This window comes from Bacillus rossius, chromosome 14 (genome assembly GCF_032445375.1).
Source record: "Bacillus rossius redtenbacheri isolate Brsri chromosome 14, Brsri_v3, whole genome shotgun sequence".
NCBI classification, from domain to species: domain Eukaryota; kingdom Metazoa; phylum Arthropoda; class Insecta; order Phasmatodea; family Bacillidae; genus Bacillus; species Bacillus rossius.
In genome coordinates, this window is record NC_086341.1 from 2286174 (window position 1) to 2310222 (window position 24049).

The window sequence follows — 24049 nt, forward strand, 5'->3', positions numbered from 1 at the left end:
TTTGTAATTTATTGTAATGTTCTGTGTGAATTTAGTTTGCTGTGTTAGGTGAGATGTGTTTTATTGCCGATGTTAAGATAAAATATTTGTTTTTTTTAGTAGGTGAATTAATTTATTAAGTAATGTAAAAACTTTTAGTTTAACTAGGGTAGGTTAGTTTTACACTCAAGAAATAAAGAGAATAGTTTGGTGAAGGTAGGTCAGCGTAATGTTTTTCATAAGTTTTCATTACAATGTGGTAGGGAAAATCGAAGTCGCCAACAAGGTGGTTTATGAAGTAATTAAGACCTGTACGTTCTCGTGGTAAAAGTACGGGAGTAGATAGTTTTGCACGGGGAAGATTCATAAGCTTATTTAACACAAGATATGTTTCCTGAGAAAATAACAAGAGTAGGGAAATAATTTATTTCCCTTTATCTGTTGATTGAATAGGTAGCGCTGTATTACACTAGACAGTAGCCGAGAAGTTTAAATCATACTAAAAATTAAATTTTATAAATGTGGTAACAAAATATACTAAACCTGGTAGAATTATATTGTAGAATACGATACCGCAGGTGATATGAATGGTTTCATGTTCAATACTAGCATATAATGGGATATAGTATATTTACTATACCCGGTACGTTAAAATAACTAAAATTATGAAAATGGTATTGAAAAAAATATTACATGGGTGGGATTCAAAACAAGTATGCATTCTCTCTCTCTCTCTCCCCCCCCCCCCCCACACACACACACACAATATTCCGCGTGATTATATTTAATATACAGATAGTAATGACCTTGGTGCCACTATGTTGGTGACATCAAAATTGTTATACTGCGTTTAAAACCTCTATCCAAAAATTTATTTTGGGATGTGTTGTATCGTCAATTATTCACATAATCCCTGACTATTATGGGGTCACAAGGTCATGAACATGTCACGTCGTTCAAAGACTAATGCCACCACACATAACAAAACAATTTTTAATTTTTGCACTTTCAAGACAAGCTGAAAGTTTTCTCGGGAACGCTTCAGTTTTTTCGCCACACCCTGTAGAACAGGGTCGCCGTTTGAATGCTGCCACTACTTCGTGCGACTCTGTTACGGAGGTCCTAAAGGCCTTCAGTTGTGTTCATAACTAACGAAACTGGGCGGATTGTAAACTGGGCAAGAAACGCAAGCGCGCATAGACGCACTCACAGCAAATGCAAGACAGCAACCTTTGTTTATACAAGAAAAAAGTCACCACGACGCGACGTCACCAAATCTACAACGTAAATTTAAAAAAAAAATTCCAGGGCCTCTTAATTTTTTTCATTATGTAAACATGCAGAACTATCAATAATTGGATTTAAAAGTATATTTTACTTTGCGAAAGTTATACAAACGAAAAAAAATATTTGCCTATTCCCGACTATAAATTTGAACGAATGAAAAATGGAAGGCGGAAACCTAAGTCAAAACTCAAGTATTTTAAAAGTTTTAATACCTGCGTATTACGTAATCTATAGACGGGTATGTTATAAACGTGGTTATTTAACTTATTACGTCTAGTGATTATTGCGTCTAAAGAACCCTACATTAGAGAGAGTACAGCGTTCAAAGGTAAATCTTTCGGTTGCAGAAGACTCGAACCCTTAGAGAGAACACAGAACAAACCACCCCGGTTTACAGAACACTTGTTCACGTCCAGAGAATCAGCTGGTAAGTGTTTGAAATGTTACATTTGCACACTTAGGACCACGCTTAAACCAGACCGACTACATAAAATAATGAGTAAAAAGGTCAAATAGGCACGTGTTTTACCAGCGGTGTCCGGTCTTAAATTTATCGCAGGGGCCAACGAAGGAGCGATAACATTTTTTTAACTGTATCAACTATTTCATTAATAAAGATAAATGGCATCAGAGGTTAAGAGGCCTACTGCGCAGGCGATAAGGTGGGGAAATCCTGGGAAAAGCTACGATTCTATTATTCACACACCGCTACAGAAGACTATTATAATTATGCACTGTACGAAACTTCCAGCGAATTGTCTTATGCCTTAAGAATAGCACAGCAATTTAAGTTTTGTGTCCAGTTCGAAATGGTTTAAAGTTAGCAAAATAAAACCCAGCATTAAAAAAATTGAAAATGGGATCATTTAACCATTTTCAGATAAAATCAAGTTGAACCTGCATCGGGGTTGGTTCGACAGAGCTTGGTGCGACTGTAAGCCCCGCCTACCTGGACACAAACGGCGCACAGGGCTTCGGAAGATATCCACGTGGTGTCCGTTCACGAGAAGCATTAAGAATACACCAAGGATGGGTGTTTGGTTTCAGAATTTAGTTTCACACTATTTTTTTGAAGAGTTAAAATAGCTAAAACGCGGATTGTCAAGAGTAATTTTTAGCCATTAAAACACCCGGAACAGATTCTTGAAAGCACTCCAGTGTACTTTCAGTTCAACCTTTATCCCCATTCCCTCCACCATAAGCAATGTTACCACTCAACTCTCATGTTCGCCCTATGCACTGGGAGAAGACTGTGCGCCAGTCCAGAGGCGACACCGCGCTAGAAGCACCAGCGAGCGTCAAACTCTACCATCCCGCCTCACTTGACACATACGCCCCTTTAAGTCTCGCGGATTGTAGCGGAAGAAAAACTCACGCCTTCGTGCCTTGCTTCGAACGACGAAAAACACGAGTTCAAATTGGGAGTCCCGAGGTTCTAAGCAATTTCGTCAACTAACGTTTGTTGTGCGCATACAATTTCACGTTCGAATCGCAAATAATGGTGATTAAAACCTAGTCGTCTTATTGAAAGTTATAACTTTAGAGTTTTCTTCAGATGAGACTTTTTTTTCGTCCATTTGACCACTTAATTTTTTGTACCTAATGGTATGGAACACGTCAAGAAACAGGCCTCGTAAGAAAAAAAAAAGACGAAGTAATAATTGGTAGATAACACTGCAGGTGAATTTCTGTTAAACACGATGTGATGTCATTTGTAAATATTAATGTAAGCATGGCCATACGAGAGAAACTAATTGTAGAAACTGAGACCTAGTTTTTTTTGAAGTAGCTATGGGCCCGTCCGCTAGATAGTAGCTTTCATAATATACTGCTAGCTACATTGATAGTGAAAAGTAACGCATAAAATAAGTGAAATTATTTCACTTTATTTTGCTAGCCACGCATTCTGTGGTGTGGCACACCAGACATTTTTGAATCTCCTACTCATTTACATAGAACATGATTTTTTTTTGACGTGACAACGTCTAATAAATCGATGAACGTCAGATACACGCACGAAAAAGTGTCCCATAACGCACATTGTCCCGTTTCGCTCATTGTACGCTTGCGCCGCATCTATCTCTCTTCCACTCGATTGGAACAACCATCGATTTGACTTTTTCGAGGCACATGGAACTTGAAACACTCCCATTCGTTTCCTACTTTTCCTATCATCGTCCTATCCTTAACATAATAACACAGATTGGAAGAAGTTAAATAGCAAACATGTATAAAAGTTATAGTTAAAATAATCTCTTCGTTAAAGTAATAAACATATTTGAATTAATGAGTGCAAATAAAAGTAAATTTTATCAATTAAATTGTAGATTTCATTTAACTCCTTTGTGTCCATACAAAATAGTGATAATTCAATAAAAATATTCAATTTTATTCATAAAAGTATGCAATAATTTCATCAATGTTTTGTTATGACGTCACGTTAAACTATCGTCCGTAAACCGACTTTACGGACAACCAATTTTTTTTTGTGAAATTACGAAACAGCTTCAAGTATTTTTGCGAACGGTTGTAGTGCTAGAACAACGTGCGAAAGGGTCGCGCTTCTGTATCGCCCTCTCTGTTCTATGACCCGAGACGGCCTACCTGGGCTGACGTGCTGAAAGGAGGGCTTCTTCTCTCCGTGACGACCCTGCCGGACAGCTCGCGACTACTGTCTGGCTCCATGCACTGCACTGCACTGCACCCTCACACCCCCTCCACCCCTCCACCCCTCCACCCCTCCACACCTCCACAGGGAAGCCTTCTTTTCACAGACGAGAGAGCCAAACGGGAAGCCTGCAACTCACGTGGTTTCGGTTCCCTGCAAGAATTTCCGAAGATATCCGAAGTTTTGCGTTTTGGTATTAACGCCAATTCAACCTCTAATTCAGGAGTTTCCAATGAAAACAAGCATGTTGTGACTGACCTAACCTAACCCTTCCATTTTTTTTAATTTCAATTTTTGGGAGAAATCCGAAATTGCACGAACGTGGTAGGGAACCGAAACTACGTGAGTTGTAGGCTTCCCGAGCCAAACGCCCGATCGTGCATCTTCGTTTTTTTATTTTTTTTTGTTCATTGTAAATAAATATGGCGGTGTTGATAAAAAGATACTAATGGCCAATTAGGTTAGGTTAGCTACATTATAAATACTTTAAAACATTGTGGACGGTTGATTTGGTTAGAATAGCTACATCGAAGATACGGGAAAAAAAACATGAACTTCGGGGAACTTCGGGTTTTGACTCTCTCGTCTGTGAAAATAAGGCTTCCCTCCACAAACCCCTATAGTTGGCAGCACTGGTGGGGAACAGGCCTGCCACCTTCAGGCCTCGAACACACGGGATGAGTCTGCCAGCTACTCGTGAGCGAGTGTGTGAGCGTGACGTCACAGGCTCGGCTCAACGTGGTTAAAACCTCGCCACTGGAAAACAATTTTTATTTCTACCTTTTTATTAACATCACATATAATATAATTTATTCTTTACTACATTTCCTTTTTTAAATAATTAAATTTAATCAAATAAACTAAATGTAAGCGTTTGTCAGTTGTTTAGGAATATTACGTATTAAATATCGAAATCTAACGCTGAACCTTTTTTTTTGTCTGTACGAATCAACTCAAGAACTTCTGATGTAATTAAATTCATTAAATATTTAAATAGCAACTCCAACAATAATTTAACCTTTTTTTAAGTTTAAAGTCTCAAAAGGTTCCAAAGTTTTGGTGATTTAATATCAAAAATTAATTTCTGTAAAGCATTTCAACGTGTTGCTATGAGTTTACTGTAATTTCATTATTTTAAATTACATAGTGTGCGTGATATGAACGCATAAATTTAAAATATTTTTTTTAAATATTTAAATTGACATGACTAAGCGTGTTTTTTTTAACAGAAACATAGAAATGCAGTGTTTGGCTTTAATGTTTGAAATTAATCTGTTATCAGTTAATATTACTTCTGTTTTTTTCAAAGTCTTATTTATAAATATAACAAATCACAATTGATTTGGGAGTAGATAAATATTTTCTTATTCGATAACATCAGTAATTATATTTTTTTTCAGTTTTCGGTCCTGAAATATTTATTTCAAAAATTTCTGTTTTATAACCTAAGCTGACTAATCTTTTCACGCTAACGAATTCACGGCTAAGATAGTTATATTATAATAATTATAAAGTATTTTTCTTACTTCAAATTTTAACACAGTTTTCAACGGCCAATGAAAACACTGCAGTGACGAGCGAGCTGCGAATTCTTGAGAGGTTTGTGACAGCGAGAGAATGCGCTGGCGAGTAGCGAGCAAGCTACCATTTCAGCCTCGATCGCGTGGGGCGAGTTAACCAGCTGCTCCCCTGCAAATGCAACACTCGCCGAGTGGAACAATGTCAAGTGTTTCACTCGCCGCTCTTCGAGAAAGCCTGAGGTCTCGTGTCTCGCCGACGGACGCAAACGAAGACAACCATATGTCCGTAACCACGAACAGGAGGAATTTATCGCCAATTACTTTTATTTTTCCGTAAAGGAATAATCCCAAAAACTTTCTCCTGGGGGAAACTTCGATAAATCACGAAAAAACACTGATCATGATGGTCGAACAGGGATTGGAACCCAGGTCCTCCGAAATACAACTCCAGCTCTTCAACCGCCGTCACAAAAAGTAAACTAACGTTCACAATAAAGTTGATTCTCTATGTGTTTCACTGGACACCAACAATCACTAGCCATTGCTAGGAAACGACCAGACGGTTTCTGCTCCCAATCTGGCGGTTGTAGGATTTACAAAATAAATGCTTTCGTATGGACAAAGAAACTGTTTTTTTTTCAACATGGCGCTACAGATGTACCCCCGGCACCACAGAGTCACTAGTGGACATGCAGCTCTGCTGGAGGCCCCTACACACGATCAGTCCGAATTTTTAATTTGGACTGATCAGTTGGAACTGGACGGTCGGAACTTCCTCGTGTGTTAGAGCAAGGACTGTGGACTGACCAGTCGGAACTGCCACGTGTTTGGAAACAACGCCTCGCCGGTCCAAACTGTCAGTCCATCAGCTGAGTGTCGTGGCTGACATATTTGTTTGCACTCCTTGGTTACTTTGAAATATCTTCTTTTTGACGTGACAACGTCTAATAAATCGATGAACGCTGGCTGCACGCACGAAAAAGTGTCACGTTACGCGCATTGTCCCGTTACGCGGTGTCCCGCCACGCTCATTGTACGCTTGCGCCGCATCTATCTCTCTTCAACTCGATTGGAACAACCATCGATTTGACTTTTTCGAGGCACATTAAACTTGAAACACTCCCATTCGTTACCTACTTTACCTATCATCGTCCTATCCTTAACAGAATAACACAAATAGGAAGAAGTTAAATAGCAAACATGTATAAAAGTTATAGCTAAAATAATCTCTTCGTTAAAGTAATAAACATATTTGAATTAATGAGAGAAAATAAAAGTAAAATTATCAATAAAATTGTAGATTTCATTTCACTCCTTCTTTGTATTCATACAAAATAGTGATAATTCAATAAAAAATATTCAATTTTATTAATAAAATTATGCAATCATTTCATCAATGTTTTGTTATGACGTTCTCACGTTAAACTATCGTCTTAAAACCGACTTTACAGACAACCATTTTTTTTCTAACTGAAGGTGCAACTACAATGGCAACGTCCAGTGTTTCTCCTATGGTCAATGTTGGAACGATACATCCAACTGCGACAACTACCAGAAGACTGATCGTGCGTGGGGGAAAGCTTCAGTCTGACTGTCCGGGTGCGAGCTGAGCGCCTGGACCTATCGCGTGTGCAGTTCAGTCCAAAACAGTCAGTTCGAACTGAGCTGGACTGGTCGTGTTACAGACTGAAGACATGGAGGCGACTTAGGGCCGAATTCAGAGAGCTCTTTCGACGGTTATCCACACACCGAAAGGCTTTTCCATTGAAGCTGCTCGGCAGAGACGTTTTTCAGTGGTTGGTTGACTGCTGGATAAGGAGAGCCAACCACTTGAAAGTGAATGTGGTCTGAAGCTCATTCGAATGCCTGTTCAGTTGAAAATCGGCGGAGCAGTTAATGGTTTTAATATATAATTCCCACATAAAAACGTGTTCATGTATGATTGTAATTGTTTAAAACATTTTTGTCATATGGCAGATATGTAAAATATGTTTTGGAATTAAATATGCGTTTTTAAAGAAATCGTTTCGCCCGCAAAGTGTGCATCAGACACGTGTTTTGTAGCGATGGCAGAAGATATGGATGAATTTCCAAATCACATTGACGAGGTTTTTGAATTTTTTGATGATCTTAAAAATGAAAATCCAGTTCCGCGAAGGTATATAAGAAATTTAGCAGACCCGTTTGATTTTTGTCGGGATCAAGAGTTCGAAACACAATTTTTTTTCCTCTGTAAGAAACTGCTTTTTTTTTTTTTGTTTTGTTTTCGATTACGGTTTTGTGCTTTCTCACGAGATAAAAAATAATCGCTTTTTCATTTGGAGAAAACACTATAATTTTAGGCAACGTATCCATCTTAAGAAAATTTCTCAACCTCGTGTAGGGTTACCAGACGTCCGGCAAAAGGAGGACATGTCCTCCTTTTTATGTATTTTTTTGCGTCCGGCCGGATTACCTTAATGCTCCAAAATGTCCGGCTTTTTTATAAAGTGAGATAATACCTGCAGTTACACTCTGGGCAAAGTTCGCGCTGTCCGCAGAGTCATCCCACTAGTAAGTAGTACTATGACAGCTTGACAGGTAGCAGCACATGCAGAAGCACGTGTTTTTAATATGCTGTATATGCGTAGTTTGTTTGATTCTTTATACTGAAACTGTATTAAATACCAAAACATTGTAAAATATCGTACTCCATTGTAATTAATTCATGGCTTTTTTAAAAAAAATATATATTGTCCTCCTTTTCAGTGAAATGTCCTCCTTTTGCGAGATGAATGTCATCCTTTTTTATTATCAGTGTCTGGTAACCCTAACCCAATCCAAACAAAATATTATTTTCAGCGGGAGAGCAAACAAAAGACAATCGAAATGAAATAGGGCGCTTTTCCACACACACTCCAAGTACTTGATCAAAGAAAATTTTTGTGCCATGTTGCCAGATCTTCACTGAAAGTGGATGGGAACAAGCTTTCAGCTGGCAGTCATTCGAAAGGCGTTTTTGAAGTATGAGAGGTGGAGAGTCTGCCAGATGAATGAGAGTTGGATGCGCTTTCGAAGGTCAACTCTGAATTCGGGCCTTAGTATCGGACACGCCGCTTCAGCTTCGTACACGCCGGCGACTGATTCTCATACCTTCACCTGCGATCCTCTGGCCTACGCCGCAGTTCCTGGTGTCCGTCGACCGTCGTCTCTCTCGGGCCGAAATATATCTGTACTCCCGCGCGGAGCAACGGTCAACTACTGCGGTCACTTCTAGCAGGTGGCAGGTGGACAGTCGTGTCCGACGGTAGCCGATTGCTTATCGGCGGAGATACGCCCGCCCACGCCCCTGCCACGCGGGAGATGCGATCAGCGGGCTGCTTGCGCGCTGTCTCGCTGGGGGGATGACGGACTCCCGAGTGAAGAGACCCTGGCAGCCCTCGTCTCGCTCCAGGAGACTGCTGGGACGGCTCTCGTGGAAGGGAAGCCTATGATGACTTGTGTCTAGCCACTGACAACTGTGCCGCATCTTCGGCTTAGTTCGGGAATTCACGCCGCTGCTCGTGAGTGTGACAGTGCATGAACGACACAACAACCACAACAATTTTTTCTGCGCTCACACTTTCAGTTACCGTGTTCAAATAAACTGCCTTTAACTTATAAGATGTCATTCTTAAAATTAGCAAGAAGTAATTTAAAGAATTATTCAGTAGGTTAGCTACATTATAAATACTTCAAAACATTGTGGATGGTTGGTTATATTAGGTAAGTATAGCTACATTAAAAATACTGTAAAATCATTTTATAGTTGCTTAGCAAATAACTTTTTAATATGTGGCTATCCAGCGCTAGGAAACCGTTTACATGATTTCACAGTATCTTTAATGTAGCTATCCTAACCAAATCAACCATCCACAATGTTTTAAAGTATTTATAATGTAGCTAACCTAACCTAATTGACCATTGGTTATCATGAGTTGTCCATCCTTCCGCGCCATCTTTTTTTTTGCCGTCTTTTTTCGTCAGGAGTGTCGGGTGTGCCGAGCATACCCGAGGCTAGCCGAAGATGTGGCTCATTTGTCAGCGGCTAGACACAAGTCCTATGATGTACCTACATCAAGCTCTGTCCCTGCCCAAACACGCCCGAATATTCACCTTCGGCCAACCTCGGCTTCATTTATATGTATATTTATACTAGCTGCAGTACCCGGCGTTGCCCGGGCTGAACACAGGGTGAAGGGGAACTGTTTAGAGATCAGATGTAGTTAGTAATTGTCTTCTTAATTTGAATGTCAAGTGTGCAAATTAATTTATATCACTTTCAGATCCCGACAGACGTTGTTCTGCCAGTGTATAATTATTTACCTGGTCTGTATATTATCTAGACTCTATAAAGCAATATAGCAAAAAAAAAAAAAAACTGAAAAAAAAAGGGATTACTAATATTGAAAAGATTCCATTATCTAGCTAATGCTCGGCATGCATTGCAATGCCTTTTTCAGTTTTGTTTTGTAATATGTTTGAAGTAGTTACACATATACAAATAATCTATCCATGTATCTAAATATATATTTATCTCTATCTACATCTATAGTCCTATATATCTATGTATCTCTCTATCTGTATTTATCTCTTTATATCTACATATATACCGCACACTATCTCTATGTATTCTATATGAGGGTACTGATTGCTTCGTTGTTAATATCACACGGGTGTTTTTTACTTGTATGGGAAAATTAAGAATGATAAGGCATCTAGTGCGTGGCAACAATGTTAATAGGCAATAGAAAATAAACTTCTAGCGCCTGCGGCATTGTCAACACACACTTCGTACGTGTACAGCATGTTGTATCTAACCCACTCCAACGCATTTGATTCTAAATTGGACTTTTAGTAAGGATCCCTAATGTTGTTGATAATATAATATAGCCTATAGCCTTCCTCGATAAATGTACTATCCAACACCGAAAGAATTTTTCAAATCGGACCAGTGGTTCCTGAGATTAGCGCGTTCAAACAAACAAACCAAGAAACAAACTCTTCAGCTTTATAATATTAGTATAGATTTCTCTGTTTATTTTAATGTAGCTGTACTAACCTAACTAACCGTCCATAGTGTTTTAAAGTTTTTTAATGTAGCTATCCTAACCGACCACTTTTAATATTTGAATTCATTTTTTTTTCCTGCGCAAAAAATAAAACAAATCCCGAGGTTGGCCGAAGGTTGAATATTCGGGCGTGCTCGGGCAGGGACAGAACTTGATGTGCATCTCAGGCTTCTCCTCATAGAAGGTTGTGAGAAGGGCATCGAGGTTATGGTATTGGGGCAGATGGTGAAGGGGGGGGAGGAAGGGGAGCAGATAACCCGAGCAGCCTCGCAGTCCGCGCCCGAGTGACGGCGCGGTCTGAGGTCCGCCACTGCGTCACAGCCACGCGCACTGCGTCACAGCCACGTGCACTGCGTCACAGCCACGCGCACTGCGTCACAGCCAGGTGAGTTGCACCTTTGAATACACACACTGCATAGAAGTCGCGAGTGGATAAGATTTACTCTACGTTTTTCAGAAGCGTATGATGAGCAGCTTGGGAACTTCACCGCTGCAGGGCGCTGCCGTAACGTTCTGTATCGTCTTAGGTTGTTATTTACACGTTAGAGCGCAGCACTGTCGCCCGCTGTCATTCCCCGCATCACACCACCTATCATTCACTGCAGCTCGAGGTCGTTCAACGGGAGGGGGAAGGGGTGTTTGAAGAGTTCGACACGTCTTGTCCGCTAGGGACCACCACGAGTCGATGCCCTAGAGATGGTGGCGATTGCGGCGGTGAATTAACCAACTACCTCAAAACCGTATTAGAAATTTTAACCTGGGCTGGCGACTTCTATACAGTATATATATTCAAAGGTTGCATTTGGAGACCAATCACCCCGCAGCTGCAGGGGTTTCCGTCCGAGAACCTGGCGCTGTTGCCGCGTCGGCGTCGGTCCGATAGATGTCAGACGCCATGCCCGGTATGGGGAAGCCTTCTTTTCACAGACGAGAGAGCCAAACGCCCCTGATCGTGCATCTTTGGTTTTTTTTTGGTTCATTGTGACTCATGATAACTAATGGTCAATTAGGTTAGGTTAGCTACATTATAAATACTTTAAAACATTGTGGACGGTTGATATGGTTAGGATAGCTACATTAAAGATACTGTCAAATCAGAAATCAAAAAAAGCTAGCTTGAACTTCGGGGATTTTCGGGCGTGGCTCTCTCGTCTGTGAAATGAAGGCTTCCCCCCGGTATGAACTCTCTTACTGTTTAATTCACATGGTACCAACATCATGACGAAAATAACTTCCTTATCTCTTAAAAGAATTTTTTTTTATTTATAGTCATTGTATGGATTTATGAGGGAAAACAAATGAAAACCTTAATTTCTTATGATATTTGACACCAGGTAATAAATGCGAAAGTGTGTTTGTTGGTTCGTCCTTTTTTCACGGAGCAACGGATCGACATGATTTTTTTTGCATAGAGATAGTTTATGGGCCAGAGGGTGACATAAGCGTTTTTTTTTTATCCCTGAGAAATGCGCGGTTCCTGTGGGATAGATCTGGAACGTTATTCAGTAAGATATAAGTTCCCGTTATTTTTTTGGTCAAAAATCTCCACGGAAACGCCTGTTGCATTGCTGATGCATACTTCATCTCCGTTAAATTTTTGTTGGAGCGCAAGAGATCAGAATTTCACATTTGTTCAAGTACCTGCATGTCTCACAGACAAACTCGACAGTGATTTTCCTTATATTATGTAGTTGCTGGGACATTCAAAATCAAAATTTAACGTTTTTTTTTTCTAAAAAGGAGTTCTAAAATTTTTTTGGAAGGGCGTAAAAAATCGTAATTTCCCGTTTTTTAAAGTGTATTTCCTACGGACTTCAAACTTGGCGTGTCTCCTGAGCCCTGCTTAAGCTTTGTCTTAACAGTTCGCCAATATACCGTGCAAGGCTGAAATATCATTTGAAGAAATATAATTAGATTTTACCTCACTGACCAATCTCCTGTGCAATTATTCTCAAATATTATGTCGTGTTTATATCCTGTTGACAACAGCCTTTTTTTTTTTTGCTTAATTTGTGTTTTTGTCTTTTGTGTTTTTTGTAGTTTTCTTCTACAGACGTACATGTGCTTAGCAATGGCGTATGTCCAAAAGCTTACATCAAGTCATGCACTCCCGTTGCACAAATCTTTCAAAGATAATTATCAAAGGTTATCCGAAACGTACAACAACATCAGTCTAAAAGCAATGAATGACTGAATGAATGTGCTTCTCTCGTCAAGGTCGGACGAGGCCCGAGAAAGGAGCGGCGGCGGAATGAACGGGCTGGGGAAACAGGAGCACCCGGAGATAACCCACTAGCGAAGACCCCGGCCACCTGCGGTCCGAGACAGCCAGCCGTCGTAGCCACTGCACGTCCTGAGAATAACGACTGCATTTCAATTGCCTTTTCAACTAAGTACGCATTTAAATGCACCAGACACTGCATTAAATTAAGGTTGTTTTTGACGTGACAAAGTCTAATAAATAGATGAACGCCGGCTGCACGTACGAAAAAGAGTCCCGTAACGCACATTGTCCCGTTACGCTCATTGTACACTTGCGCCGCATCTATCTCTCTTCCACTCGATTGGAACAACCATCGATTTGACTTTTTCGAGGCACATTTAACTTGAAAAACTCCCATTCGTTTCCTACTTTTCCTATCATAGTCCTATCCTTAACAGAATAACACAGATTGGAAGAAGTTAAATAGCAAACATGTATAAAAGTTATAGTTAAAATAATCTCTTCGTTAAAGTAATAAACATATTTGAATTAATGAGTGCAAATGAAAGTAAATTTATCGATAAAATTGTAGATTTCATTTCACTCCTTCTTTGTATCCATACGAAATAGTGATAATTGAATCAAAATTATTCAATTTTATTCATAAAAGTATGCAATCATTTCATCAATGTTTTGTTATGACGTTGTCACGTTAAACTATCGTCCGTAGACCGACTTTACAGACAACCAATTTTTTTTTTAGACAAACTCTTTTTTGGGTTACACTATGAGTCATAAGAAATCTCAACAACGGACGAAAAAAAAGTGAATATACAAACACACATAAAACTAATCGAAATCAACATACTATTCCTACTTTTGGATCATTTATGCGTATAAGATTTTTAAAATGTATTTTACTATTTTTGGTTTATAAATACATACATTTTGTGATTTTCACTTCAGTATGTAAATTTGATGCAACGTAATCTTAAATTTATATTGTTTTGAAAATACCACATTATGATATTATCATAATACTAATTTTTTTATTAAACTTTAATTTTAACTGAAGTTAATTTTTAGACTAGTTTAACTTTAAAAATAGTTATTTTTCATCAAGAAAAGACTCTCACTGAACTCATAAATTCCACATCTTAAGTATAACTGGTATCCCGCGAGTCTTAAAGTAGCCACCATCGTGTCTGGTCGTGTGTTTTGAACTGATGTGAGTGAGTGTAACCTAGGAATTGTATAAGCTTCGTGAAGTACCTAGTTCTGTTCACTGCGGTTCTCATTAGTGTAGATATGGGCGATTGTGAAAGGTCAGATATCACTATCGAAAACGATTGTTGCTTCTGGTAGCAGGGTTGAGTGTGTTGACCACTAGCACAGAGGCGATATCTTGTTTGCGAGTAGATAGGTATTTCGGAGTTGTTTGTGGACGCGAGCGAGTGTTTCCCCGCTGTCATCGAGACTGCAAAGAGTCGGCGTGCATAAAGAAGCACCCTAGACGGAATGCATTGCGCATCTCATCCTCAGACAGCAGTGTGCATTTCAGAGGGCATTCAGTCTCCCTTCCCTCAGCTAAGGCATCCACTAGAAGTGCATCGTAGAGGACGCGGTCATCTTTGCGTTTCTTCAGAATCCCCACAAGGGATGTCGGTGCATCCATACTTGCGTCCACTGACTTCTAGTGATGCAACACTCGCCTCCACAGATGCATCCCTACATCAATCAGCTACGCAATCGTATTTTATTTTCATTGTAAATAATAATAATTCAGATTTTTAGCATGAAATTTGTCCTAAATGTTTAAATGCATAGGTGATAACTCAAAAAGATACAAATAAAAACGTTAGTAAAAATTACCAAAATGCGTACTTCAACTTATAGGCGTCATTAATGCTCATCATATTTTTATTGCTAGCATTTATAACATCCATGCAACATTAATTTTATTTTGTATTTTTTTAAGTGGGTCGTTGCTATTTACGTCCGGCTGAATATTCGTGGATCTCACGACTCAAAATGGCCGCATGCACATTAGTACGACCAACTGTAAGCAGGTGGTGCTAGCAGCAAAAAATATTCGAATACCATGCATCCATCCATCCATCAGAAATGCGTCCTATATTATATTGTGGCTGCATTTGCTAAGGGATGTAGGGATGTGTGTGCTGTCTGTATTCGGATACAGAAACTGTCTCCGAAAAAAAATTGGTTGTCTCTAAAGTCGGTTTACGGACGATAGTTTAACGTGACAACGTCATAACAAATGATCGATGAAATTATTGCATACTTTTATGAATAAAATTGAATCATTTTTATTTTAATAATAAAAGAATAAATACTTGAAATTATACTTGTAATCAGATTTTTAAAATGCAAGAATAATTAACCTTTATTGCCGAAATTTTTGTTGTAATAAGCAATGAAAACCACATTAACTTTTCACTTCACTTTATAAACAGTCGACGAAACAGTTCACGTGTAGATGACTTGTAATTAATTTTAAAAACTGGCGTTCAGCTATAAAGTTTAAATATAATTATGAACAAGTTTTCAAATAAATAAAGTGTAATCAAATATCTATCATCAATTATATGAATCACCATAATTTTTTAGTCAATTGTAACGTAACCTATTATTACTGCACTCGCCGACAGCGTAACGGGACACAGCGTAACGGGACAATGTGCGTAACGGGACACTTTTTCGTGCGTGCAGCCGGCGTTTCATCGATTTATTAGACGTTGTCACGTCAAAAAAAATAATAATAAAGGTGGGATAAAAATGACAATTTGATTAGTCTTGAAGTAATACCTTGTCCTTGACTGAACGCACCATTGACGGTTTCCCCGGCACTATAGCGCGACCCGGCGTGCAGTTCGCGGTGTCGGACACCAGACGGCGCTGTGCGTGGACGCGGGTCACGTGATCTACAGATCTCGCGGCCATCGCGGGCCGTCGAGACGCGGCTATCAGCGCCCCGGGGGTCGTCGCTTATCGCGAGAGGCGCTGCCCCGCGGCCTCGCTTCTGATTCACGGCCAGGACCAAGTCGCCCAAGTCCAGAAGGATACCGTTAACGAGTGTAAAGTGGTGAGAACTGGGTTCGCAAGGGACACCCCAATTACGTTTATAACTCTTTTATCGATTACTTATATCCACGTTACTTATAAACGATTTACTTAAAAAAAAAAGTCTTAACACCAATCACTCGCAGTTAAAAATGTTAATCCTCAAGTCACTCGATGTCTGTCAAGTCCCGCAGTTCGCACTCCTCACTGGAGCTGGGCTCGACAGTGGTTCGCCCCTCACCTCGCGCCTGTCCACACACACAGTCTCGCGCCACTCGGTCGCGCCACTCTCGAGGGGGTCTCTCGCACTCTTCGCCGATCTCGCACTTCCCTTCACTCTCGGAACTCCCGCGGAGGCCGGCGTCGCTGCTTAAATACCTGTGGCGTCCTTCTCGAACCGACGAGAGCGGCTGTGACGTGCCGCGTCATCCCGGGAAAAACCCGACGCCCGAAACATCCAGAACAGCGACGCTTATTCACGCCACTCCACGCGGCGGCCTCTGTAAGCCCGGAATTCCTTGTGCAACAGCTAACAATAACTGTAATCGATGTTGCAAGTATTAATTAAAATAAATTGCATTTATTCTTGGCGATAAATAATTATAAATTCATGGTGGACGACAAAAAGTTGTAATTTTTGAGAATCAAAGCAATGTTTCGTTGGTGCATATTACGGGACCATAAAATTTGGTTCGTATACCAAGAAGTTGGTACGTCAGTCAGTCAGTTCGGTATTATCAGTCGGAACTTAACAGTCGGAACTGCCGTATGTGGGAACAGCGCCTCGCCAGTACAAACAGTCAGTCCATCATCTGAGTGTCATGGCAAACATTTACTCTTTGGTTGCTTTTGTACCTCCCCCCCTTTTTTTTTCTTAACCAAAACCGCAACTGCAATAGAAACAACTAAAGTTTCTTCCGTATTCCACGATGGAGCGATACATCCAAAAGCTATAGCAACCACAAGACTGTTCGTGTTTGGGGAAGGCTTCAGTTCAGTCCAAACTGTCAGTTCTGACTGAGCAGTCCAAATGGCGTCCACTGTTGAAACATATTCATTCTACCCGGCTTGTTAACATAAAGATTCCTATTTGGGTACCACCAATTATAATAATAATGTTGAAAAAATTAATAATTGTTGATGTTTTCTAAGAACATAAAATAGTGTCTTTTGACAGCATTTTGACAGTTGTATAAATTCTCAAAGAAAAAATATAAATTATTAACACCAATTATTATTTCAAAGGAGAAAATATTTGTAGCAGTCGCTCACTGTTAATAACAAGTCACTCAATTAACAATGTACTATAAACAGAGCCAAAAACGTTAATATGAAATGATATAAAAACTATTCAAAATATGATGCAACCAAGACGGAGACTTTGTGTTACTTTTTTAAAATTTAAAATAGATAATATCAAATTATTTGTCTGGATGAAATGCATCAATAATATGTATTTCCGAAATTCTCATTCTTAAATTCGTTTTGAATATACATTTTTTTTTGTACTTAAAAAATACATTTAATTATAAAGCTCTATTTGAAAAAAAAAAAGGTTTGTGCTCTGTGACGTAATCTGGCAATAGCATAATTTTTCCAACCGACAATGTATCACGTGATCGAGAGGTCTCGCGGCACGACTAGGTGATCATGCATCACATCACTCTAGCAAAGCTCTAGCAATGCTCTAGCAACGCTCTAGTAAAGCTCTAGCAATGCTCTAGCAAAGCTCTAGCAATGCTCTAGCAAAGCTCTAGCAACGCTCTAGCACACTGTCACCTTGTGGCGGGCTACGGAACATTGTCTGCGGCACACTGAGGTTAAGTTGCCTGCATTATTCCCAGGTTGAGGAAGATCCTGATAAGAGCACGAGTTGTGGGAACAGCTTCGTGAACGCACACATCGACTAAGTCCCAGGCTTAACGGAGCAGGTCTGGTAGGAACGTCACGTTGTGCAATTGTAGTCGCGTCATAAATGCGGTTTTTGTCTCCAAGGCTTCTTTTCGAGATTCTGTTTCTCGCATGGATGAGAGAATGAAACATGATTTCAGGCCCGCCCAGAGATGGAGCATGTGCAGTAGGTTACCTTTTTCCGTGACCCAGTAAGGAGGGAGCTCCTCAAGATGATTAGTTTATTTATTTTTTTGAATTATTGCTATCAAATGTGTGTTTATCTGCGGTATGTACAAACAACTGTTGTTTAAGCAAAGCAACAACATGGAAAGATACTATACGCATTAACCGTCACTGATTTCCCATTATCTTCCTGAGCCACTTTGAACAAACATTCCAGGTAGTTTGAAAGACGCTACAATCAGTGGGCGTGCAGAGATATAAACAGAGTAGCTAACACGATGAGGTTCGGATGGTATAAACAAGAACGTGCTAATCAGTATCTTTTTTTAAATTTTGTTTCAAGATTGTCATTATAAATTGAAGAGTCATTCCACTGTGGTTTCCACCGGGAGCTGAGTATTCATCAAGCGGGCCTGCCCTATTCTAAGACTTACATTTAACCATCTCATCAGACTGCTGCAATAAATATAAGAACTACATGGATTAATCTTTAATATTTCGCCGAGGGTCATCATCACAATCAGCAAACTATTCATCAAAATCTTTCACCAATCGAATGTAAGCACATCGCCATAAATCGCCAGTCACGTCGATCAAGTACATCATTACACATTTGTACAAACCAGAATTTTGGGAAAGGAATCGTTCAATGTTATTAGCAAGTAACCATCCCATCATGCACATAGAGCGGTTTCGATACATCATGGGAAACCATGGGAAACTGAAATCAAGATGCCAGATCGGATTTTAACTTGGGTCCTCTGGGAAGAGATTCCTGTGTGTAACCACCCCACCACCTCGCTCCATAGAGTGCATCAGTGAGCTCTTAACTATGTCACTCTGTTGCAGTGGCGATGGAAGAGATGATGTGTAAAGAGGCTGAGGTCAGACCGTGGTCCAGCAGCAGGAAGCTGCCCCAGTACCTGGCTGCTTTCTCAGGTCGGTCCTCCGCATGACTCCTACCTTGAGGCTGACTAGAGATGATGATGGTGATAATGGTTATGATGGTGATGCAGATGGGTAACTCAAGAGTGGTGATCCGAGAGCAGGGCATTGCCCACCGAGTGGCACACTCCAAACAGGAGGCCCTGGGGCATATGCTGATGCCCTGTTACGAAGCAGTAATGGATTATGCAGCTGGGAGAAAACATCCAGTGCTCCGAGGAAACAACTGATCACCAACTCTTTTAGCGGTTGTAAAATTCTGGAAAGGCAAACCCAGAGATCTATCTCGGAAAACCACCATGTTGATTACACTGTTAGAAATGTCCACATGAAACTTATTTATTTTATGTGTTTAAATTTCTTCCCGAGAAATCGCCAAAGAGACGATTTTTTAAAAATAAATACTAGCACAACAAGAAAAACTAGTGAGAAAACTCAAAAATTTTACTTCCCTATTTTATGGGAAAGTCTTCGAGGGCTTTCCTGTCAGAATATCAAACATGTTATAACGTAACATTTTCCATATTCGGACTGCCGTCTCTTAGGGGTGATGTGAATTAGTCACCTGAATGCCAACCCTCACATCTTTGCTGCAGGTAGGGCATCGTTGATGTTTAGATTTGTTTACAGTTGTGCACGAAATCTTGAAGTGACTTGATTCCCGAGATTTGGGTGAGCTCCGGAAGTCTTGGGTAGCGACGATCAAGCAGGAGGAGTCACGGTCGGACGGTGTCGTTGCAGCGTCGCTGATGTCGTTCAGCGGAGGCACGTGCCTCGCCTGGGCGTCGCCCGCCACGCCCCTGCTGCAGGCAGCGGGGGAGCTGACGGCCGCCCAGGCCTCCTGGGCGGGGTCCCTGCTGCCGCTGGGAGCGGCGCTGGGGGCGCCCGTGTCCGGCTGGCTGCTGCCACGACGAGGTCCCAGGGGGACTCTGCTGCTGCTGGGAGCGCCCTTCGCCCTGGGGTACGTGGTGCTGCTGGCCCTGCACGCCCACCCTGCGTGCATGTACGCCGCGAGGCTCCTGTCAGGGGCCGCCCTGGGCGGGCTGTGCGTCGCCACTCCCGTCTACCTCGCCGAGATCTCCGAGGACTCCGTGCGTGGCGGCCTGGGCTCCTTCCTGCAGGTAGGATGATGTGTGGTCCTTGCGCTTTCACCAAAATAAACTCAAGCATGTGATGACTTCCAACACACCGAAGTTTCTTGAAGTCGCTGTGCTCAGTTAGAAGCAATAGGCGATGTGTGGTCCTTTCACTTTTCCAAGACAAACTCAAGCATGTGATGACTTCCAACAAACCAGAGTTTCTTGAAGTCGCTGTGCTCAGTTAGAAGCAATAGGCGATGTGTGGTCCTTTCACTTTGCCAAGACAAACTCAAGCATGTGATGACTTCCAACACACCAGAGTTTCTTGAAGTCACTGTGCTCAGCTAGAAGCACTAGGCAATGTGTGGTCCTTGCACTTTGCCTAGACATACTCGAGCACGTGATGACTTCCAACACACCAGTGTTTCTTGAAGTCGTTGTGCTCATCTAGAAGCATTAGGCGATGTGTGGTTCTTGCACTTTGCCAAGACGAACTCGAGCACGTGATGACTTCCAACACACCAATGTTTCTTCAAGTCGCTGTGCTCAGTTAGAAGCAATAGGCGATGTGTGGTCCTTTCACTTTGCCACGACAAACTTGAGCACGTGATGACTTCCAACACAACAGTGTTTCTTGAAGTCGCTGTGTTCAGCTAGAAGCACTAGGCGATGTGTGGTCCTTTCACTTTGCCAAGACAAACTCAAGCACGTGATGACTTCCAACACACCAGTGTTTCTTGAATTCGCTGTGCTCAGCTAGAAGCACAAGGGTTTAGGGTTTAGGGTTTCTCATCGGCCAGTAGTATTTCTTATAAACTACGCGCCAAAATCTAAATTAGTTAAGAGGGGTATATTTGTTTGAATTGTAACTCATCACGACATGATTCCGCGAAATTTTCAGGTTCCAATTGTTAATCGGTAGAGACCCAGAAATTTCGCGGACTCATTTAGTCGCAAGCTAGAATGCAAACCTTCACACTCTCGCACAGTGTTCATGATTGGCACGCAGTTGTTTGGACACGCCCCTCTACGAACGTGAGCCAATGATGCCCAGCTAGGAGAGAAGTAAGCGAATCATGTAGTGCCAAATAACAAGGATAAAAATGCTAAGAAATCAACCAATGGGAAAGTAAACATGGGTCGAGCACACCTATAACTTTGAATTGCTGTGCTCAGCTAGAAGCACAAGGCAATGTGTGGGCCTTGCACTTTGCCAAGACAAACTCCAGCACGTGATGACTTCCAACACACAAGTGTTTCTTGAAGTCGCTGTGCTCAGTTAGAAGCACTAGGCGATGTGTGGTCCTTTCACTTCGACCGGCGGTAGTAAATCCCTTATTTATATCATCCAAACCTCATTGTGTTGGCTGTATGAGTACCTACTCCATAACTACCTCTGCACACCTACTGTTTGTAGGATCTTCCGAACTACCCGGATTCTCTGGGGTCTCTTTACCAAGGCAAACTCAGAGTTTCTTGAAGTCACTGTGCGTACCAATATCATCATTTGACATCAACAGACGTAATTATGCTTCTAGATCAACCTAAGTGTACATGTTTGTAGATGGGTTCATTCAATTATACATAAAATTGGAATTAAAAGTCTTTTGTTGTGACTTCATCATTATGTTTTCTTACACTATGTTGTTAATTACTGCATTAAGAGTACCATTAATGACATAAGGGAAGTTTAGGCACTTTTATAAACAAATCATTTTGTCTCTTGATGTCTGTTAATCTTATAAAGCTCTTCTGATAACTTTATTTCGGCTCGTGTGTGTCCTTCTGCCCATATCAGGGTGAGCATTGGCATGCACCTACATGAAATTCTTAAGTGTTGTATCCAATATGAATACTTAAGTGGTAGAAATAAAAATGTGTTTTTATTAATGTTACTATAATGCTACTTACCACACGACATTATATTGCAAGGAACGATACCATTCACTTAAAAGGACATTACTTGTAAATTGCCATTTTTGAAGTACGATTGAAAAGGAACTACGCTTTCTAATCGAATGCTAAATTTACTGATACACGGTAAGCCTATACTCTAGTAGTGATTGTTTGCTGTTACATGCTAGTCTCTTTAAGTTTCATTTCAAAGACGACGAGAGTGGGAACGCGTTCTGAAATAACATGCTTAACCTAACCGAGTCAGCAGAGCTTTTTTTTTTCTTCCAACAAACTCAAAAGTAGAAGTTTGTCATGTAGAAATAAATGATATGTCCGTGTTTGAGACGCGCAGGGCCGGTTGTCGCGTTCGCAGCTCATGTTCAGCAGCGGCATCCTCTTCGTGTACCTGCTGGGTCTGGCGGACAGCTACGTCCTGCTGGCGGCGTGCTGCCTCGCGGTGCCTCTCGCCTCCACGGCGGTGCTGTTCTGGATGCCCGAGTCCCCGGTCCACCTGCTCGCGAGGAACCGCCGGCAGGAGGCGACGGAGTCCCTGCGGTGGCTGCGCGGGGGTCGTCCCGACCTGGCGGGCGAGCTGCAGTCCCTCCAGGCCGGCCGGGAGGAGGGAACCTGGAGGGACCTGGTGTCCTGCCCCAGCGCGAGGAAGGCCCTGGGCATCTCCCTGGGCCTGGTGGCCTTCCAGCAGCTGAGCGGCATCTGCGCCGTTCTGTTCTACGCCGAGAGGATCTTCCTGGAGGCGGGCAGCCCGATGTCACCGGGGGCGTGCTCCGCTGTCACGGGCGCCGTCATGGTGGTGGGGTCGTGTCTCGGGTCGCTCCTCGCGGACCGCCTGGGGCGCAGGGTCCTGCTTCTCTGGTCGGGCTGCCTCCTGACCCTCACCTCGGGGCTGCTCGGGGGCCACTTCCTGCTGATGGAGGTGTCGCTCTCGCGCCTGACGCTGGCCTGGGCGCCGCTCCTCGGCTCCGCCGTCTACATGGTCGCCTACTGCGTCGGCCTCGGGCCCCTGCCGTGGGTCGTCATGGCCGAGGTGCTGCCGCCCCGCGCCAAGGGCCTCGCGGGGTCCGTCTGCTCCTCCTTCTGCTGGCTGCTGTCCTTCCTCGTCGCCAAGTCCTTCCAGGACCTCAAGGACGCGGCCGGCACCCACCTCGCCTTCTGGGTCTTCTGCTTCTGCTGCTTCGTCAGCGTCCTGTTCGTCCACTTCGTCGTGCCGGAGACCAAGGGCAAGTCCCTCCGACTCATACAGGAAGAAATGACAATCAAGTAGAGAGAGCGGTGTTACTTACATTCTTCTACTCTTTCCTGTTCATTGGGTACAATGTCATCGACACATGAACATTATTGATTCCTACTTGACCCTACTCTCAAAAATACTTTCGGTTTAGTTTTTTTTTTCATATTTCATGTAATTTGATATGACAAACCATGATTATTGATAAAATGGAAAAAAAAATTCAAATGGGGAGAGAAAACTATGATCTGTATTTTCCTGTCACTATCTAATTTAATTAATTTTCCATGTCAACAACATTTGTGTTTAACACAAAATTTCTTCATTAATCGGCATAGTTCTATAAACATTGTTATTCATCTGTCACCAGTTAATTGACAATATTTAAGAAAAAAATAAATATTATGTAAATCAGGCACAGGCTATTCTTCATTTTTTTCAATATTAACTTCAAATGATACTAGTAACTACTTTATGCTAAAATCTCTTTTTGTTTATTTAATTTCATGGTCATTACTTTTAATCGCCAATTTTTAAGTAGATTTAAAAGAAAGACTACCTATTGTAGCTGTTACAATGGTGCAAGTTCCAGAAAAAATTTATATGATAGTAGTATGTAAATGACGGTCCGAGTGCAGGCACACGCAGGCGGTGCCAGAGGTGCCGACCACAATCTTGGATTGTAACGTCATGGCAGCCATCTTGGATGGTTGTGACCTTGACCTTTGACCTGGATCTTGAAATTTGACCCTCAAAAATTGCCAAAAGTTGTCAAAATTCGCCCATAATTCCTCAAAATTCCTCAAAAATATCCAAAATTTCAATTTTTTTTGGAAAAAAATTCCGCCAAAAAATCCCGAAAAATTTTGACAAATTAAAATTTTCTCTTTTCGTGGGAAAAATTCCCGTTTCAACGGAAAATTTCCCGTTTTTAGTCCTTAAAAATCCCAGCGGCTAGAAATGTCCATATAGAGGCTTA

General features: G+C 41.5%; 2 protein-coding genes across 3 annotated transcripts in view; one reads left to right on the plus strand and one right to left on the minus strand.

The window, feature by feature from the left end:
* The window catches only part of LOC134538992 (facilitated trehalose transporter Tret1-like), a 38024-nt gene extending 34066 nt beyond the window's left edge, over positions 1-3958 (minus strand). Inside the window, exon 1 of the mRNA XM_063380653.1 lies at positions 3871-3958. Coding sequence (XP_063236723.1) covers positions 3871-3951 — 81 coding nt within the window. The 5' untranslated portion in view covers positions 3952-3958. The remainder of the gene's footprint in view (positions 1-3870) is intronic.
* Positions 3959-10801: 6843 nt separating this feature from the next.
* Positions 10802-23488, plus strand: LOC134538911 (solute carrier family 2, facilitated glucose transporter member 8-like). Of its 2 annotated transcripts, XM_063380524.1 has the most exons (5): positions 10802-10929; positions 15621-15850; positions 18754-18843; positions 19591-19970; positions 22198-23488. In XM_063380524.1, exons 3-5 carry the CDS (start codon positions 18759-18761, stop codon positions 23104-23106), a joined length of 1374 nt encoding a protein of 457 aa, XP_063236594.1. In that variant the 5' UTR covers positions 10802-10929; positions 15621-15850; positions 18754-18758; the 3' UTR covers positions 23107-23488. The 2 variants fall into 2 exon arrangements, with proteins under 2 accessions (XP_063236594.1, XP_063236593.1); XM_063380523.1 differs by lacking the exon at positions 15621-15850.
* The last annotated feature ends 561 nt before the right edge of the window (positions 23489-24049 follow it).

Coding starts and splice junctions, on each gene's coding strand:
- LOC134538911 (XM_063380524.1), top strand. CDS start 18,759: ATGGAAGAGATGATGTGTAAAGAGGCTGAGGTCAGACCGTGGTCCAGC. Junction 18,844..19,590: donor GTACCTGGCTGCTTTCTCAG/GTCGGTCCTCCG, acceptor GTGTCGTTGCAG/CGTCGCTGATGTCGTTCAGC. Junction 19,971..22,197: donor GCCTGGGCTCCTTCCTGCAG/GTAGGATGATGT, acceptor TCGCGTTCGCAG/CTCATGTTCAGCAGCGGCAT.